Source organism: Melanerpes formicivorus, unplaced genomic scaffold, assembly GCF_026170545.1.
Source record: "Melanerpes formicivorus ecotype bairdi unplaced genomic scaffold, bMelFor1.0.p_v2 SCAF_73, whole genome shotgun sequence".
NCBI lineage: Eukaryota > Metazoa > Chordata > Aves > Piciformes > Picidae > Melanerpes > Melanerpes formicivorus.
In genome coordinates this window covers 2619894-2639773 of record NW_027142425.1, presented here as the reverse complement: position 1 = coordinate 2639773, position 19880 = coordinate 2619894, and the positions used below count along the sequence as shown (strand labels likewise).

The 19880-nt window shown below is 55.0% G+C and overlaps 1 protein-coding gene across 3 annotated transcripts in view; it reads left to right on the top strand.

Annotated features, from left to right (window-relative positions):
* Positions 1-19880, top strand: part of PLS3 (plastin 3) — a 104842-nt gene that overhangs the window by 70983 nt on the left and 13979 nt on the right. For all 3 annotated transcript variants that reach the window (XM_068163640.1, XM_068163642.1, XM_068163641.1), the window contains exons 3-9: positions 3460-3623; positions 8426-8555; positions 10955-11087; positions 12727-12808; positions 13723-13888; positions 18416-18558; positions 19519-19614. In XM_068163640.1, the coding sequence (XP_068019741.1) occupies positions 3460-3623; positions 8426-8555; positions 10955-11087; positions 12727-12808; positions 13723-13888; positions 18416-18558; positions 19519-19614 (914 nt within the window). The remainder of the gene's footprint in view (positions 1-3459; positions 3624-8425; positions 8556-10954; positions 11088-12726; positions 12809-13722; positions 13889-18415; positions 18559-19518; positions 19615-19880) is intronic.

Sequence of the window (19880 nt, the reverse complement as noted above, 5' to 3'; positions counted from 1 at the left end):
AGAATGACATTTGCATCTCTACCTCCTCAACCCACCCAGGTGTTCACTGAATCACAGAATCAGCCAGGTTGGAAGAGACCTTTGAGATTATCAAGTCCACCTTATCACCCAACCCTAACTAATCAACCAGACCATGGCAACAAGTGCCTCATCCAGGCTCCTCTTGAACACCTCCAGGAATGGTGACTCCACCACCTCCCTGGGCAGCACATTCCAATGGCCAATCTCTCTTGCTGGGAAAAATTTCTTTCCAAGATCAAGCCTAAACCTCCCCTGGCACAGCTTGAGACTGTGTCCTCTTGTTCTGGTGCTGCTTGCCTGGGAGAAGAGACCAACCCCCACCTGGCTACAACCTCCCTTCAGGGAGTTGGAGAGAGCAAGAAGGTCTCCCCTGAGCCTCCTCTTCTCCAGGCTGAGCAACCCCAGCTCCCTCAGCCTCTCCTCACAGGGCTGTGCCCCAGACCCCTCCCCAGCTTTGTTGCCCTTCTCTGGACACCTTCCAGCATCTCAACATCTTTCCTGAATGGAGGAGCCCAGAACTGGACACAGGACTCAAGGTGTGGCCTAAGCAGTGCTGAGCACAGGGCACAAGGACTTCCCTGCTCCTGCTGGCCACACTGTTCCTGATGCAGGCCAGGATGCCATTGGCCTTCTTGGTCCCCCTGGGCACACTGCTGGCTCCTGTTCATCTGCTGTCAACCAGTACCCCCACGTCCCTCTCTGCCTGGCTGCTCTCAGCTACTCTGACCCCAGCCTGTAGCACTGCCTGGGGTTGGTGTGGCCAATGTGTAGAACCTGGCACTACAGGAACATTCTCCACCACAACAGTAACCCATGGCTGGTATCTCCTCATGGCTCCAGCCCTGGGGAGGAGATGGCAGCTCAGGCACTGGATTAGCCTCCTTGGGCTGTCTGTAGCACTTGGCTGCACCAAAGGGTTACCAGTGAGTGCTGTCTGTGGCTCAGCACTGCAGAGCAGTAACAGCACAGGATGCCTTAAATCCCTGTCCCTCACAACATGCTGCAGGGTCCTGCCTGCACCTTGGGCTGTGAATCTGGACCATCTTTCTGTTTCAAATGCTCTGGCTGCTTGCAGACCCAGCTCTGCTGAAGCCTGAGTGCCAGCCATGCTGTGACCCACCCTGGCTGCTCATCTTGGTTACCCTGGGAAGCACCCAGCTTGTGCCTGGCCATGGTGGCAGCAAAATGTTCCTTGCCTGAAGAAAGTCTGGGACTGGTGGGTTTGCCCTGTGCACTCAGTGGGTGCCCTGATGTCCCTACAGGGGTTCTGGGGTCCCTAAAGGGGTTAGGGTTTGTTGATGAGGAAAGGTGCAGATTCATGCTAGATTCTTGGTCTCACCAAGCTTGCAGTGCTGCTGTGGCTTGGTGCTGGTTGACTTGCAGGGCAAATGTACTTGCAGAGCATTGTTGTGCAGCATGAGAATCTCTGCCTGCAGTTTTGCATCAGTGACAAGGAGAAGGTTCCAGGGAGACCTAAGTGCCATCTTTCAGAACCTGCAGGGGGCTACAAGAAGGCTTCAGAGGGACTGCTTCCACAGGCCTGCAGTGGCAGGACAAGGGATAATGCTTTGAAAGTACCAGGAGAGCCTGAGGGAGCTGAGGGCTCTGGAGCTTGGAGAGGAGGAGCCTGAGGGTGATCTCATTGCTGTTGCTGAAGCTGTGCAGGGTGAGTGCCCAGAGGCTGGAGCCAGGCTCTGCTGGGTGCTGCCCAATGCCAGCACAAGGGGCAGTGGTGGAAGCTGAGGCAGAGGAAGTGCCATGGACACAGGAGGAAACATTTTGTCCCTGTGAGGGTGCCAGAGCCCTGGAGCAGGCTGCCCAGGGGGGCTGTGGAGTCTCCCTCTCAGGAGATATTCCAACCCCACCTGGCTGTGTTCCTGTGTGAGCTGCTCTAGGTGAGCCTGCTGTGGCAGGGGGTTGGACTGGATGAGCTTTTGAGGTCCCTTCCTGCCCCTAACATTCTGTGACTCGAGAGGAGCAGATTTGGATTGGGTGTTAGGAACAAAGTCTGGACCAGGAGGCTGCTGGAGCACTGGAACAGGTTGCCCAGGGAGGTGGTTGAGCCTCCATCCCTGGAGATATTCAAGGTGAAGCTCCCCAGGGCTCTGGGCAGCCTGATCCAATTGGGGGTGTCCCTGCTGACTGCAGGGGTTGGACTAAATGACCTCTGGGGGTTCCTTCCTCTCCAGACCATTCTGTGACTCTATGACATGATGAAGCATAGGTGTGGAGCTGACCTGAGGGTTTCAGTTCATGAGGTGAGCAGTGCTGTGTCTCATGGCTGTTTGCAGCATGCTGTGGTTCAGTGTACAGAGGAATGCTCTGGAGATCCTTCAGGAAGGCACAGGTGCTCTGCTGTGAAACTTCCACACCCAGCTTGGCCATCTATGCTGAGAGCCACCCTGGGCAGCTCTGCTTTGAAGCTGCTGGTGCCCAAAGCTGAAGAGATGCTCTGGACTGAGCTGAGACCCTCTCTGAGGATGTGCTGTGTGTGTTTGCCACACACCTGTGCTCCCTGATGTGTTCTTGGTGGTGCCCATGGAGCAGTGTACCACTCAGCCTTGGTATTTGGGGTGAGCATCCTGTGGAGTGTTTGAGATGAGTGCTCTCCACAGTGTGGCCCCAGAATGGGACAGCAATGTGCCCTCATGGCCAAGAAGGCCAATGGGATCCTGGGGTGCATCAAGAAGAGTGTGGCCAGCAGGTCAAGGGAGGTTCTCCTTCCCCTCTGCTCTGCCCTGCTGAGGCCATGTCTGGAGTATTGAGTCCTGTTCTGGGCTCCCCAGTTCAAGAGGGACAGGGATCTGCTGGAGAGAGTCCAACAGAGGCTATGAGGGTGATGAAGGGACTGCAACATCTGTGTGATGAGGAGGGGCTGAGAGCCCTGGGGCTGCTTAGCCTGGAGAGGAGAAGGCTGAGAGGGATCTGATGTATAGATATCTGCAGAGTGGGTGTCAAGAAGGGGCCAGGCTCTGCTCAGTGATGTCCTGTGATAGGACAAGGAGCAATGGACACAAAGTGGAGCACAGGAAGTTCCACCTCAGCATGAGGAGAAACATTTCTGGTGTGAGGGTGCTGGAGGCCTGGAGCAGGCTGCCCAGAGAGGTTGTGGAGTCTCCTGCTCTGGAGGCTTTCCAGCCCTGTCTGGATGTGTTCCTGTGTGACCTGTGCTGGGTGGTCCTGCTCTGGCAGGGGGGTTGGACTTAATCTCTAGCAGTCCCTTCCAACCCCTACCATTCTGTGAGTCTGTGCTGTGAGAGGCCAAACTAGGAGCTTCCTCCTTACCTCTTCATGTTGCAGACATCCCTGGTGCCCAGCTTGCTCTCCCTGAGGCACTTCTGGGCACGTGGGCTGTGTTTCTGCCCTGCTTTCTGGGGCTGGGCTGGTAAGGGTATTGGCATCGTCCTAAAACCTCCTCCTGTCCTCTCTCTCCCTCAGACCTCAACAGCAATGGGTTCATCTGTGACTATGAGCTGCATGAGCTCTTCAAGGAAGCCAACCTTCCTCTGCCTGGGTACAAAGTGAGAGAGATCATCCAGAAGCTGATGATCGACGGCGACAAGAATAAGGATGGGAAGATCAGCTTTGAAGAGTTTGTCTATGTAAGTGGTGCCTCTGGATTGCCTCCTGCCTGGGGGACAAAGCTAAGGAAGGGTGTGGAAGAGGACTGACAGACCTGCCCTGTGGGGAAAGGCTGGGAGAGCTGGGTTTGTTCAGCCTGGGGAAGAGAAGGCTCAGGGCAGACCTTATCACCATGGAGCAGCACATGAAGGGTGGCTGCCAGGAGGATGGAGACTCCCTTGGTACAAGGAGTGCCATGGAACAGCCAAGGGGGGATGGGGACAAGGTACTGCTGGGGACATTCCCATTGCACTCCAGGAGAAAATGTTTGCCATGAGCACAGTCAGAGCCTGGAATCATCTCCCAAGGGCAGCAGTGCAGTGCCCTGCACTGGGCAGTTTGAGACTCAGCTTGCCAGGGTGCTGAGCCAGCTCATGGCAACTGCACTGTCACCTGGAGGGGTTGGAGCAGAGCATCCCTGGGGTCCCTTCCAAGCTGGCAGTCTGGAATTCTAAGAGCTTGAACCTGACTTCTCAGCCACTTAGCCTAATCCTAGTTTTTCTTCTCCAAACTGATCCCTTCTGAGGAGTTAACCATCTAAAAATCAGTCCCTTGGGCAGGCCTCTGCCTATGAGCAGTCCTTTGTGCCAGCCTTTGGATTTGGCCAGAGGGCAAATATGTTGTTGTTACACCAATCCAAGCAAGATCCACATGCTTTTCCTGAGTGAAAACTTCATGGGAGGCTGAAGGACCATTTGCACATGAGGTGACAACTGGAAAAACAAGACTTCCAGTTCTGCAGGCTTCCAGTGTTTGACTGGAAGCTGCTCCTGTTTTGCAGGCACATTGTTGTTTTCCCAGTGAAGCAGCATAATTTCCTTCCTCAGTTTCATGGGACTTAGAATTATTTGCTAAAGACTGGAGAGGGCCTTTCAAGAGGCAGTTGGAGTTAACCAAGCTGTGTGCTGAGCTGGACTCACTGGAGGGCAGGGATGGCATCCAGAAGGATCTTGACAGGCTTGAGAAGTGGCCAGGGCCAGCTGCAGGAGGTTCAACAAGTCACAGGGCAAGGTCCTGCAGCTGGGCCAACCCCAGGCACCAATCCAGGCTGGGTGCAGAGTGGGTTGAGAGCAGCCCTGCAGAAAAAGCCTTGGGGGTGCTGGGTGCTGAGCAGCTCCCCAGGAGCCAGCAGTGCCTCCTGCTGCCCAGCAGGCAGCTGTGTGCTGGGCTGCAGCCAGAGCAGTGTGGGCAGCAGGGCAGCAGAGGGGATTCTGCCCCTGGGCTCTGCTCTGCTCAGACCTCACCTCCAATCCTGCCTCCAGCTCTGCTGTCCCCAGCAGAAGAAGGACACAGAGCTGCTGGAGTGAGGCCAGAGGAGGCCACAAGAATGATCCAAGGGCTGGAGCAGCTCTGCTGTGAGGCCAGGCTGAGGGAGCTGGGGGTGTGCAGCCTGGAGAAGAGAAGGCTGCAGGGGGACCTCAGAGCTGCCTGCCAGGACCTGAAGGGATCCTGCAGGAAGCTGCAGAGAGACTTTTCCTGAGGGTGTCTGGAGCCAGGCCAAGGAGGAATGGTTTGAAGCTGAGGCAGAGCAGGGTTAGATGGAGCTGAGGAAGTTCTTCAGCAGGAGGGTGGTGAGACACTGGCACAGGCTGCCCAGGGAGGTTGTGGCTGCCTCCTCCCTGGAGGTGTTTAAGCCCAGATTGGATGAGGCCTTGAGCAAGCAGGTCTAATTGAGAGGCATCGCTGCCCATGGCAGGGGAGTTGGAGTAGATGCTCTCTGAGGTCCCTTCCAACCTGAGCCAGTCTGTGATTCCATGGAAAGTGCTAGATGCTGACCTAGGAAAGAATGTTGCCTTGAAAGAATGGAACAGGAGTAAGGAGCTAGAAGCTGGAAGAATACATCTAACCTTCAACCTTCTGCCCTGAGAAACAGGTGAGAGCAAAAAATGTCCTTTGCTTTATTTTCACAGAAGCAGAGCATTTCTCCAGGGGTACTGCTCCCATATCCATCCCTTCATCCTTTCCATGCTCTGGTGGCTGGATACTGAGAGAGGCATAAAAAGCCTGGGCAGTACCTTTGAGGTTTTTTCCTCTCAGCTAGCCTTTTTCCTGGCATTCCTTCGTTTACCTTCACCTCCTGCTCCCTCATTGTTTTCAGCCCCTCTGAACTCTTGAGTTCGGAGCCGCCTCGTAAGTTGGAGCTTGCTTGCAGCCTGTCCCACACCTGCATGCTGGGTGCATGTTGGCAGCTGGTGGTTTGAGCTGGGCCATGACTCTAACTGTGCACCAGGAAGGGAGAAATCAGCCTCTTGTGCCTACCTTGGAAGGGGTGGCAATGGTCTGGGGAGCGTCCTGGCGACAGCTAAAGCCACGCAGTGGATTTGGAGAGCCAGAGCTGCTTGCCAGCCCTCAGCACTGCTGCTGGGGCCTGCAGCTGTGCAGGATGCAGTTGCAGTTGTGTTTGCAGCCTGATGGAAACTAATTTGGTTAAGTTTTCAGGGAGGGCTGTTGGGTTTTTTTTTCTCCTTTCATCTTAGCCTGGAGCAGAGAAGGCTCTGGGGAGGCCTTACAGTGGCATTTCTGAATGGGGATCTCCAGGAAGGCTGGGGAGGGACTGTGCAGAAGGGTTTGGAGTTACAGGATGAGAGGCAATGGTTTGAAAGTGGAGCAGGGCAGAGTTAGGTTGGACATCAGGAGGAAGCTCTGCACAGGGAGGGTGGTGAGACACTGGCACAGGCTGCCCAGGGAGGTGGTTGAGATCCCATTCTAGGAGACATTCAAGGTCAATCTTGATAGGCTCTGGGCAGCCTGGTCTAGTTGGAGGTGTGCCCTTGGACTCAGCACTGGTGAGGCCACACACACTGGGTTCAGTTTTAAGGCACTCACTCTGAGAAGGACATTTTGGGGCTGGAGCAAGTCCAGAGAAGGGCAACAGAGCTGGGGAAGGGTCTGGAGAACAGGGCTGGGGAGGAGCAGCTGAGGGAGCTGGGGGTGTTGAGTGTGGAGAAGAGGAGGCTGAGGGGAGACCTCATTGCTCTCCACAGCACCCTGAGAGGAGGCTGCAGTGAGGTGGGGCTTGGGCTCTGCTCCCTAGGATCAGGTGATAGGACAAAAGGAAATGGCCTGAAATTGTGCCAGGGGAGGGTTAGGTTGGAGATGAAGAAAAATGTCTTTGGTGCAAGAGTGGTCAGGGATTGGCACAGGCTGCCCAGGGAGGTGGTGGAGTCCCCATGCCTGGAGGGGTTCAAGCCACTTGGGGCCATGGTTTAGTGGCCATGGTGGGGTTGGGTTGATGATCCTAGAGAACCTTTCAAACCAAAACCATTCTGTCATTCTCTGTCCCTGTGCTCTACAGGGGGGTTGGACAAGATGACCTTCTTGGGTCCCCTCCAACCCAATGCCTCCTGTGAGCTGCAGCAGGCTTTTAAGTCACTGAAGGCTTGGGGTTTTTTCTCACAACTGTTTAGCTCTGTAGGACCTCAGGGCCAGCGAGAATTAAACACAAGCTGTTCAGTAACACCTGCAGTCCTTCTGCATTGAAGCATCTCCTCTGCCCTCAAGGCTGAGGGTGTTTTGTCAGTTAGCCCAGGCCTGGTTTCAGGGGAGGGAGCACTGTTTTCCTCCCCTTGTTTTTAGGGGAGACTGAACTGTTTCCCTGGTTTTAGAGGAGGGGAGAACTGTTTTCCTCCCCTGGTTTCTAGGGGAGAGGGAACTGTTTCCCTGGTTTTAGGGGAGAGGGAGAGACGTTTTCCTCCCCTTGTTTCTAGGGGAGAGGGAACTGGTCCCCTGGGTTTAGAGGAGGGATGAACTGTTTTCCTCCCCTTGTTTTTAGAGGAGAGGGAACTGGTCCCCTGGGTTTAGAAGAGGGGAGAACTGTTTTCCTCCCCTTGTTTTTAGAGGAGAGGGAACTGTTTCCCTGGTTTTAGGGGAGAGGGAACTGCTTCCCTGGTTTTAGAGGAAGGGAGAGCTCTTTTCCTCCCCTTTTTTTAGGGGAGAGGGAACTGCTTCCCTGGTTTTAGGGGAGGGGGAACTGCTTCCCTGGTTTTAGGGGAGAGGGAACTGCTTCCCTGGTTTTAGGGGAGGGGGAACTGCTTCCCTGGTTTTAGGGGAGAGGGAACTGCTTCCCTGTTTTTAGGGGAGGGGGAACTGCTTCCCTGTTTCTAGGGGAGAGAGAACTGCTTCCCTGGTTTTAGGGGAGAGGGAACTGTTTCCCTGGTTTTAGGGGAGGGGGAACTGCTTCCCTGGTTTTAGGGGAGAGGGAACTGTTTCCCTGGTTTTAGGGGAGGGGGAACTGCTTCCCTGGTTTTAGGGGAGAGGGAAGCTCTCCCTGGAGCACTGTTTCCTACCTGTTTGTTGCAGAGCTGAGTGTTGCCTCGTTCTTGGGTTTGTGGCCCCAGCCTTGGGTGTGAACTGAAGTCACATTCACAGGTGTGTGTGCTTCCACAGAGAGGTTCAGGCACAGCAGCTTTGTCAGCTGGGGTCCTGCTGCATGTGTGACCTGCTCTGACCGCCAAGGGCTTCACGTTTTGTGTCTCGTGGCCTTTTGAGATCTCCTGGGCCAGGTGACTGTGTGTGAGGCCTTCATGCCTGATGCTTCTGGATTCAGCAGGCACCTGCAATAGGTTTGAGAAGGTTTGGGATGACTGCCCCACTGTCCATGTTCCATCTAATCCTGCTCCACCCTCGCTGTGCCCTCCACCTTTGCTGACGGGTTTGGTTGGTTTGGGGTTTTATTCACTACCAAGCTTGCTGTGAAGCTGAGAAGAAGTGGCTGCTTCTGTGGTCCCTTTCACGTTGTGGAAGAGAGGTTTTCCTTTACCTGACAGAGCACTTTGACTTGCAGATTTTCCAAGAGGTGAAGAGCAGTGACATTGCCAAGACCTTCCGGAAAGCCATCAACAGGAAGGAAGGGATCTGTGCCATCGGGGGCACCTCCGAGCTCTCCAGCGAGGGCACCCAGCACTCCTACTCAGGTACCACTCCCCCTTCCTGCTCCTCTCCTGCCCACCTGGAGCCCACATCTCCAAACTAGCTGCTCTGTACACCTTTATGCTCCTCTCTTGGCCCAGTAGAGTCCGGATCTCCAAAGCAGGAGAGCCCTACAGTGCATTGCCCTGTTCTCGGCTAGCTACCGGATAGGATAGGATAGCATAGGATAGAATAGAATAGAGTACAGTAGAATAGAATAGAATAGAATAGAATAGAATAGAATAGAATAGAATAGAATAGAATAGAATAGAATAGAATAGAATAGAATAGAAGTAGGGTAGAATAAAGTAGACTAGACCAGGTTGGAAGAGATCTTGAAGATCATTAAGTCCAACCTATCATCCAACACCACCTAATCAACTAACCCATGGCACCAAGCACCCTGTCAAGTCTCCTTCTGAACACCTCCAGTGATGGTGACTCCACCACCTCCCCAGGCAGCACATTCCAATGGGCAATCACTCTCTCTGTGTAGAACTTCTTCCTAACATCCAGCCTAAACCTCCCCTGGCACAGCCTGAGACTGTGTCCTCTTGTTCTGGTGCTGGGTGCCTGGGAGAAGAGACCAACCTCTGCCTGTCTACAACCTCCCTTCAGGTAGTTGTAGAGAGCAAGAAGGTCTCCCCTGAGCCTCCTCTTCTCCAGGCTAAGCAACCCCAGCTCCCTCAGCCTCTCCTCACAGGGCTGTGTTCCAAGCCCCTCCCCAACTTTGTTGCCCTTCTCTGGACACCTTCCAGCAAGTCAACCTCCTTCCTAAACTGAGGGCCCCAGAACAGGACACAGTACTTGGGGTGATACCACATCAAGGTGAGAGCAGGACAGAATGAGAAGGTCTTTCTGCCTGGCCACTCTCCACCTGCTCTCTGCCTCTCTACTCTCCACAGTCTGCAGCCTGTAGAGTGGCTGAGAGCAGCCAGGCAGAGAGGGACCTGGGGGTACTGGTGGACAGCAGCTGAACAGGAGCCAGCAGTGTGCCCAGGGGGCCAAGAAGGCCAATGGCATCCTGGCCTGCATCAGGAAGAGTGTGGCCAGCAGGAGCAGGGAAGCTCAGCACTGCTTAGGCCACACCTTGAGTCCTGTGTCCAGTTCTGGGCTCCTCAGGTTAGGAAAGATGTTGAGATGCTGGAAGGTGTCCAGAGAAGGGCAACAAAGCTGGGGAGGGGTCTGGAGCACAGCCCTGTGAGGAGAGGCTGAGGGAGCTGGGGTTGCTTAGCCTGGAGAAGAGGAGGCTCAGGGGAGACCTTCTTGCTCTCTCCAACTCCCTGAAGGGAGGTTGTAGCCAGGTGGAGGTTGGTCTCTTCTCCCAGGCACCCAGCACCAGAACAAGAGGACACAGTCTCAAGCTGTGCCAGGGGAAGTTTAGGTTTGATCTTGGAAAGAAGTTCTTCCCAGCAAGAGAGATTGCCCATTGGAATGTGCTGCCCAGGGAGGGGGTGGGGTCAACGTCCCTGGAGGTGTTTAATGAAAGCCTGGATGAGGCACTTAGTGCCATGATCTGGTTGATTAGTTAGGGTTGGGTGATTGGTTGGACTTGATGATCTTGGAGGTCTCTTCCAAGCTGGCTGATTCTGTGGTGATGCAAGGCCAGCAGTGAGTAAATTCAATGTGTGTTTCTTTGGTTTGTTAGCTGTGCTTGCTGATGAAGTTCTTGTGTCACTAGGGGCACGCAGGGAGACCTCATCACTACATTTCAGTATCTGCAGGGGCCCTCCAGGAAGGCTGGGGAGGGACTGTGCAGAAGGGTTTGGAGTGATAGGACAAGAGGTGATGGTTTGAAAGTGGAGCAGGGCAGAGTTAGGTTGAACATCATGAGGAAGCTCTGCTCAGGGAGGGTGGTGAGACACTGGCACAGGCTGCCCAGGGAGGTGCTTGAGGCTCCATCTCTGGAGACATTCAAGGTCAGTCTTGATAGGCTCTGGGCAACCTGATCTAGTTGGAGGTGTGCCCTTGGACTCAGCACTGGTGAGGCCACACCTCGCACACTGGGTTCAGTTTTGGGTCCCTCACTCCAGGAAGGACACTGAAGGGCTGGAGTGTGTCCCTGGGCAGCCTGCTCTAGTTGGAGGTGTCCCTGCTGCCTGCAGGGGGGTTGGACAAGATGCTCTCTTCCAACCCAGTGCAATCTGTGACTCTGTGCACTTGGCTGAAATAAAGCTGTTGAGTAATAAACAAATGACAGGAAGATTATGGGAACTGGAGGGGAGAGTCAGATCCCTGTAACCTTTGTGTGACTTATCAGCTGGTGTGGCAATGACAGTTGGGGGGTGGGTGGGAGGTGTTATTTCCCTGGGCTCATTGTACACTGATTCTTTTTGTGGGGGGGGAAGCCCTTTGCTAAAGATTTAAAAATGTAAGGTTTAAAATTGGCACTTGCTTATCTTAGAGGAAGAAAAATATGCCTTTGTCAACTGGATGAACAAAGCCCTGGAGAATGATCCCGACTGCAGGCACGTCATTCCGATGAACCCCAACACAGACGACCTCTTCAAAGCTGTGGGAGATGGCATTGTGCTCTGGTAAGTCATGGAACCATAGCAGCAAGTCCAACCTGTCACCCAACCCCTCCTGACAACTGAAGCATGGCTCCAAGTGCCACATCCAGTCCCCTTTTGAACACCTCCAGGGATGGGGACTCCACCACCCCACTGGGCAGCACATCCCAATGGCCAATCTCTCTTGCTGGGAAGAACTTCTTCCTCACCTCCAGCCTAAACCTCCCCTGGCACAGCTTGAGACTGTGTCCTCTTGTTCTGGTGCTGGGTGCCACCTGGCTACAACCTCCCTTCAGGGAGTTGGAGAGAGCAATGAGGTCTCCCCTGAGCCTCCTCTTCTCCAGGCTAAGCAACCCCAGCTCCCTCAGCCTCTCCTCACAGGAGCTATGCTCCAGACCCTTCCCCAGCCTCACTGCCCTTCTCTGGACACATTCAAGTCTCTCAAAGTTCTTCTTAAACTGAGGAGCCCAGAACTGGACACAGGACTCAAGGTGTGGCCTAACCTGCGCTGAGTCCAGGCCAGAACGACCTCCCTGCCCCTGCTGGCCACACTGTTCCTGATGCAGGCCAGGATGCCATTGGCCTTCTTGACCCCCTGGGCACACTGCTGCCTCAGATACAGCTGCTGTCCACCAGTGTGTTTAGGAGGCTTCCTTCCTCCCTCTCTCCCTCCCTCCCTCCCTCCCTCCCTCCCTCCCTCCCTCTCTTCCTCCCTTCCTCCCTTCCTCCCTTCCTCCCTTCCTCCCTTCCTTCCTTCCTTCCTTCCTCCCTCGCTTCCTCCCTCCCTCCCACCTTTCTTCTCTTCCTTCCCCCCATTCTTCCTCCTCCTCCTTCCTCTCTTCCTTTCCCCCTTCTTTTTTCCTTTCCCCCCTTCTTCCTCTTTTCCTTCCCCCCTTCTTCCTCTCTCCCTTTCTCCCTTCTTCCTCTTTTCCTTTCCCCCCTTCTTCCTCTCTTCTTTTCCCCCCCTTCCTCTCTTCTTCCCCCCCCCCCCCCCATTTTTCCTCTCTTCCTCCCCCCACCCACCTTCTTCCTCTTTTCCTTTTCCCCTCCTTCTTCCTTTATCGTTCCTCTCTGGTTTGTCAGTTTTGTTTGGCTTCCTGGTGCTGCTTTTTCCCTTCCCTGCTTTCAAGTCCTTCCGCACTTTTGGCACATCAGCTCAGACTCTCAAGTCAACCCTTGCCATGGCTTTTTTGCTGCCTCACAACCCCGCTGTGTGCCTCCCACCAAGCCCTGGGGGTGTGTGCCTGCTTTCCTGCAGCGGCAGCTTCTCCTTGCCAGCAGCAGGGCATCCTTAGCCCAGGAGGAAACACCTCTGCCGTGGCTATCACAAGGAGGCTTCACCACTTCAGTGCCTGCACCCTGAATCATTCATGTGCTCCTTGTGCTCCAGCAGCCGAGCTCAGGAGTGGCCAGTGAGGTGTTTAAGGTTTCAGGGCTCAGCTATTAGTTACAGACACCTCCTTGGGCACCTGAATATTAACTCCTGATTTGCACAACCTTGATTTCTTTAAAACAAAGCCCACCCCCAAAAGAAACAGACCACCCCTGAGGAGGGCTTTGAGTTTTGCTGAGGTGAAAGATCCAATGTTGATTCCATGTCCTTGGTTTGGTTTTGTTTTGTGATGTGTTTGTTGATGGTGTTTGTTTGCCTGCCTCCTGCCAGCAAAATGATCAACCTGTCTGTCCCGGACACTATCGATGAGAGAGCGATTAACAAGAAGAAGCTGACCCCCTTCATCATCCAGGTATGCCTCTTGTTTGTGCTGAAATCCACAGTCAGAACCCTGCTGGCTTCAGGCACTGCTGGGGGAAGCCTGGGAAGGAGCAGGGTTTGCCACTTGTGTTCAATTATTCAGGGCAGCTTTCACTGGCAGCTCACATGGGCATGAAAATGCTGAGCTTCCTGGCTGCAGCTGGTGCTGCTGTGGTCATCCTGGGCAGGGCTGCCTCTTTCCAGCCCTGTGGCTTGTGGTGTTGGCTTTCTGAACAGCCCACCGCAGGCGTTCCACAGTGCCACAGGCTGGTGTTGGGAGGGGGGGGTGGGGTGGTGTGTGTGTACCAACGAACACTTCTCCAGCCTTATCCACGTTGGCACTGCTAGAGGCAACTAACTCAGAGGCTGAAACTAAATACCAGAGGCTGAAATTCAAGCCTGGTGCCCGCTGCAGTTCTTATTGATTCAGCCTGCTGCCACCACGGCTCTGGTTCGGCCTTCAGCCGCAGCGCGCCCGCGGGGAGCCCTCAGCTCCGAGCCGCCGGAGCAAGACCGAGGGAGGAAGCTCTGCCCTCCGGTGCTAGATGAAAGGCAAAGCAGCATCTCCCCCGGCTGCGTCTCCCCCGGCTGCGTCTCCCCCGGCTGTGTCTCCCCCGGCTGCGTCTCCCCCGGCTGCGTCTCCCCCGGCTGTGTCTCCCCCGGCTGTGTCTCCCCCGGCTGCGTCTCCCCCGGCTGTGTCTCCCCCGGCTGTGTCTCCCCCGGCTGCGTCTCCCCCGGCTGCGTCTCCCCCGGCTGTGTCTCCCCCGGCTGTGTCTCCCCCGGCTGTGTCTCCCCCGGCTGTGTCTCCCCCGGCTGCGTCTCCCCCGGCTGTGTCTCCCCCGGCTGCGTCTCCCCCGGCTGCGTCTCCCCCGGCTGTGTCTCACCCGGCTGCGCTGCCCTTCGCAGGAGAACCTGAACCTGGCACTGAATTCGGCGTCGGCCATCGGCTGCCATGTGGTCAACATCGGGGCGGAGGATCTGAGGGAAGGGAAGCCCCACCTGGTGCTGGGGCTGCTCTGGCAGATCATCAAGATCGGCCTCTTCGCCGACATCGAGCTCAGCAGGAACGAAGGTACAGCGCTCCCGGCGCCGGGCAGCTCGCAGGGCTGGGGGGAACTCAAGGAGCAGCCAGCCCCAGCCCCCTGCCATGGCCAGGGACACCTCACACTGCAGCAGGCTGCTCACAGCAACAGCCAGACTGGCTGCAAACACCTCCAGGCAGGAGGCTTCCACCACCTCCCTGGGCAACCTGTGCCAGGCTCTCACCACCCTCATGGGGAAGAGCTTCTTCCTAGCATCCAATCTCAATCTACCCTCCTCTAGTTTTGCTCCAATCCCCCCAGTCCTATCACTCCCTAACACCCTCGAAAGTCCCTCCCCAGCTTTCTTGGAGCCCCCTTCAGATCCTGGAAGGCCACAATGAGGTCTCTTTGGAGCCTTCTCCTCTCCAGACTGAACAGCTCCAACTCCCTCAGTCTGTCCTCACAGCAGAGCAGCTCCAGCCCTCTGCTCCTCCTCGTGGCCCTTCTCTGGACACCTTCCAGCCCCTCCAGATCCTTCCTGGCACAGAGGCTCCAGAACTGGCCCCAGAGCTCCAGCTGTGGTCTCAGCAGAGTGGAGCAGAGGGGGAGAATCCTCTCCCTGGCCCTGCTGGACACACATCTCCTGCTGTAGCTCTGGGCTGCAAGTGCTCCCTGCTGGCTCCTGTTGAGCTTCTCCTCCCCCAGCACCCCCAAGGCCTTTTCTTTCAGGGCTGCTCTCAAGCCAATCACTGCCCAGCCTGTATCAGTGCTGGGTCTGCCTCAACCCAACTGCAGGTCCTAAAGGAAAGGACAGTGAAGGGAAGTGTGAAAGGAGCAATGTCTGCCCAGCAAGGAGCCTCAGGCACTGTCCTAGGCTGCCCAGGGGGGTGGTGGGGGTTGGTCTCTTCTCACATGCAACAAGTGAGAGTACAAGAGGGAACAGCCTCAAGTTGTGCCTGAGGAGGTTCAGGTTGGATGTTAGGAAAAACTTCTTCCCATCAAGGGTTCTCAGGCACTGCCCCAGGCTGCCCAGGGAGGTAGTGGAGTCACCACCCCTGAGGGGTCTAAAAGCTGCATGGTTGTGGTGCTGGGGAATGTGGGTTAGTGGCAGGGGCTTAGCAGTGGTGGGGCTGTGTCTCAGTACAGAGAGGGAATGAGCCTCAGTTCTTCTGAACATTGCTGTGTTATGAAATTAGAGGCACAAATGAGGCCAAAATATCAACAGCCCTCCAGGCTATTGAGTAATAGAATAAAGTGGATGGATCAGAAGAAGGGAGAGAGAGAGAGAGAGAGAGAGAGGAGGGAGATAGAAAAGGAAAGGAATCACATTACCACCCCCCAAGACAGTTTGGGTCTGTGGAAGAAGGCTGCTGCAGCTTTGGCATGGAGGAGAGGTCATCCTTGTTGGCTGTGCTGTCCTCCAGCAGAGGAGGGGAGGGAGAGATCCCAAAGTCCAGGTCCTTCTCTGAGCAGCCTCTTCAGCTCCAGGAGTTGCAGGAGGTGGAACTTAGGAGATGGAGAAAGGCTTCCCCTTGGTCTGCTGCCTCCAGGCTCCATGGGGATGTCTTTCCTCCTGTCCCTGTCCTTTTCTCTCCTGCTGTTTTCTTCAGAGCTGCACTGCCCAGGTGTTTTCCTTCTCCTGAGCCAGGAGCTGCTCAGATCTCTTGTACTGTGTTTTAGGGATGTGTCCAGGTGATGAACCCTTTGCAGCATCCTCCCTCCCCGGGGTAGCTGATGGGTAGAGCTGATCTTGTCTGGGCACATTCCAGAGAGTCCTTATCCAGTGGCATCTGCCCAGTACACATCAGCTGTTGTCTGGGCAAGCAGCAAAGGGGATTTTATCTTTGCTGAGTCACATCAAGAGAGACAAGGTTGAGTCTCTCACAGGCTGTGAGTTCTAGGTGAGCTTAGACTTGATCTCAAAGGTCTTTGAAAGTCTGTGATTGTTTAGTCTGGAGAGAAGACTGAGAGGGGAATTAATCAATGTCTATCAATAGCTGAGGGGTGGGGGTCAGGAGGGAGGGCACAGGCTCTGCTCAGTTGCACCCTGGGATAGGACATGGGGCAGTGGATAGAAACTCCAGCACAGGAGGTTCCACCTCAAGATGAGGAGGAACTTCTTCCCTCTGAGGGTCCCAGAGCCCTGGAGCAGGCTGCCCAGAGAGGTTGTGGAGTCTCCTTCTCTGGAGCCTTTCCAGCCCCATCTGGATGTGTTCCTGTGTGCCCTGTGCTGGATTCTCTGCTCCTGCTCTGGCAGGGGGGTTGGTCTTGATGATCTCCTGAGGTCCCTTCCAATCCCTAACATCCTGAGATCCTGTGAGCCATGAAGTGATCACTTCTAAAGCTGTCATTCACAGCCTGCCACTGCCTCTTCCCTCCTCTGCTGAAAGGGGGATGCTCACCTTCAGGTTCCAGAGGGCATATGCTGAGCTGAATGTCCTGCAGGCAGGTTCAGGTGGGGAGGTTGTGCTGTCTGGGTGATATCAGCCTTGGGTTCAGCCTGGCTGAATACAAGGCTCTAAGTCGAGGCACATCCTGGTGCAAGCTTTGTGGTGTGAATGAGCACATTGCTGTGTGGGGGCTGGGCAGGCTGCCCTGGTGTGCTTCAGCCACAGGTACATGAGGCTGTTGGGGGGTGGCAACAACTGCTTGCTGGTTAGAGACAACTACACATCTTCAGTAGCTGAAGGGGAGCTACAAGAAAGCCAGGAAGGGACTTTTGACAATGGATTGTGCTGACAGGATGAGGGACAGTGGCTTTGAGCTGGGAGAGGGGAGATTGAGACTGGAGATGAGGAAGAAATTCTTTAGGGTGAGGGTGGTGCTGAGAGAGTTGGGGCTGTTCAGCCTGGAGAAGAGATAGTTCCAGGGAGACCTCAGAGCAGCCTTCCAGTACCTGAAAGGGCTCTGGGAGAGCTGGGGAGGGACTTGTGACAAGGGCTGGGAGTGCCAGGATGAGGAACAATGGCTTTGAGCTGGGAGAGAGGAGGCTGAGACTGGAGATGAGGAAGAAATTCAAGAGAGTGAGGGTGAGGAGACTTTGGAACAGGTTGCTGGGGGAGGCTGTGGCTGCCCCCTCCCTGGAGGTGTTGAAGGCCAGGCTGGATGAGGCCTTGAGCAGCCTGTGCTGGTGGGAGGTGTCCCTGCCCATGGCAGGGGTGCTGGAGCTGGTGGACCTTTGCCAGTCCCTTCCAACTCAAACCATTCAATCATTCTGCAATCTTCCTTAATAACAACCAAGAAGGAGGTCTCCAGCTCTTTGGGAAGGTGTTTGCAGTGGCTCAGTTCCTCCCTGCTGCTGTCAGTGGTGCAGCTGGGCTCTTGCTTTGGTTCTGGTGCTTCGAGAGCGGTGCCGCAGCTCCGCGTGGGGCTCGCGTGGTCCTGCGCCACAGCCTCCAGAACTGAAGCTCTGCAGATCCTTCACAGAGCTCTGCTGTCCCTGCATGGGCTCTCAGGAGCACCCAGCTGGATGGAGGAGCTTTGGTGGCTTTTCTTGAAGCTTCCCAGCTGTGCAGTAGTTTGGCTTGGACTGGAAATGCAGGGCAGGGGAAGCAATGGGGAGCTGGAAGGGCACTTCTCATGGTTTCTTCCCTTTGACAGTCAGGTAGAGATAAATTTGCATTTAGCCTGCTCTCATCAGTTGGAAAGACTGCATGGGCAAGCCAGGGAACTGTGTGCTCTGAGAAAATGGGAAATATTCCCCACACACTTTTCTAAGTTGGGAAAAACTCCACTACTGTGCAGATTGTTTGCACTTAACCGAGAGTTGGTTATTGTCCTCCCCTTCTCCCCCTGGAATCAGGGAATCACAGAATCAACAGGGTGGAAAAGACCTCAGAGATCATCAAGTCCAACCTATCACCCAACACCATCTAGTCAACTAAACCATGGATCCAAGTGCCACATCCAATCCCCTCTTGAGCACCTCCAGGGATGGGGACTCCACCACCTCCCTGGGCAGCACATCCCAATGGCTAACAACTCTCTCTGGGAAGAACTTTCTCCTCACCTCCAGCCTAAACCTCCCCTGCCACAGCTTGAGACTGTGTCTTCTTGTTCTGGTGCTGGGTGCCTGGGAGAAGAGACCAACCCCCACCTGGCTACAACCTCCCTTCAAGTAGAGGTAGAGAGCAAGAAGGTCTCCCCTGAGCCTCCTCTTCTCCAGGCTAAGCAACCCCAGCTCCCTCAGCCTCTCCTCACAGGGCTGTGCCCCAGACCCTTCCCCAGCCTCATTGCCCTTCTCTGGACACATTCAAGTCTCTCAAAGTCCTTCTTAAATTGAGGAGCCCAGAACTGGACACAGGACTCAAGGTGTGGCCTCAGCAGTGCTGAGCACAGGGCACAATGACTTCCCTGCTCCTGCTGGCCACACTCTACCTGATGCAGGCCAGGATGAGTGAGCTGCTCTGTGTCTGCCAGGGATGGCCTCACTTCTTCCTGTCCTCTTGTGCTGCCAGTGGTTGCCTGGGAGAAGAGACCAAAGATGCTGCTGTAACTCTGAATTCTGGTGTGCAGGTTTGCCTCTGGCAAACTGCTTCCTTCCTTCCCTCCCCTCACAAGGACTTTTTCTTTCCTAGCACTGGCTGCCTTACTTCGTGATGGGGAGAACCTGGAGGACCTTATGAAGCTCTCCCCAGAGGAGCTGCTCCTAAGATGGGCCAACTTCCACTTGGAGAACGCAGGCTGGCACAAAATCAATAACTTCAGCTCAGATATCAAGGTACTGAGAGCCCCCCTGGCTGGCAACAGACGGGAAACAAGGACCTCCTGTGCCCTACAGTGGGCTGAGAATGGCAGTGCAGGGATTTGCAGCTGTTTTCCCACCTGGGGGGGTTGGCCCTGTTCCAGCTCAGCACTCACAGGGTGGTGGCTCCTGGGCAATGGGTGTTCTTTTGCTCCTTTGGACACTGACCTCAGCACATGGGCAGGAGCTTAGAGGAGGAGAAAGAAGGTTAAAGGGCTGTTGGGGTGGAAAGAAAACCACTTGATAACTGAGGTGCCTGGGGAGCCCAGAGCCCACCCGTCTGTATGCACCTCTGGGCACCCTGATTGCCAGCTTCAAAACTGCTCAGCAGCTTTGCTGATAGCTGCTGGCTTCCCTGGTGCAACCCACAGGCTGTGAGGATGTGCTGAGGTCCTTCTTAGCGCTGAGGACTAAAGGGACTTGTAGCTGATAAATAATTACTGCAGCTATTGGCTCCTCCTAGGCTGTGCCAGTCCCTGGCTTCTCTCCTTTAAGGAGTTCTAGCTAATGGGTAGGCACAGGAGAAGACCTTCAGGCTTCTCAGAATCAGCTTTGCCTTTGTGGGGCCATTGGCATTGTTGCTGTGGCCTTCTTTAGGGGTTAGGGCAGCCTTGGGGTAGCCCTGGCAGCAGGAGCAGCATGGGGTCCATACCTGCCTGCTTCAGCTGTGGCACCAGAGCTGGCAGCAAATAGTTCAACTCCACAGTTTGCATCCTGACTGTTTCTAACCTTCTGCCTTTCTCTTTCCTTTCCTGCTGCCTGGATTTCTTCCCCTTGTGCTCTCCTTTAAGCTTACAGATTTTGGTAACTCAGTGAAGGTACTCAGCTGTGCACAGTGACTTGTTAAAATGAGCCTGCAGTGGGGGGTGGTGGTGGTGGTGATGTTCACTGCTGTGGGGGGAGACCTGAAGTTTGTGTTTTTTCATCTCTTTCCAGGATTCCAGAGCCTATTTCCACCTCCTCAATCAAATTGCACCTAAAGGGCAGAAGGAAGGAGAGCCTCAGATCGATATTAACATGTCTGGTTTCAATGTAAGTGTCCAGGCTGTCCTGTCCTCCTGCCACAAGCCACCCCTGCCCTATCACTGCCCTCTGACCTCTGGCTAACCTGGCAGCTGAGTTTCTAGAGTGTCTAAAGTGTCAGTGGGCCTGGCACACCTCGGGTGCCTGCTGAAGGAGTGCTTGCTGCAGGCCTGCTCACTGCCTGCCAGGTAACAAACAGGACTGGGAAAGCATCTGTGGCTTTGCTCCATCTGGGACCTTGCTGCCTTCTGCTTTTGAGCATCTAAGGGCAAAGA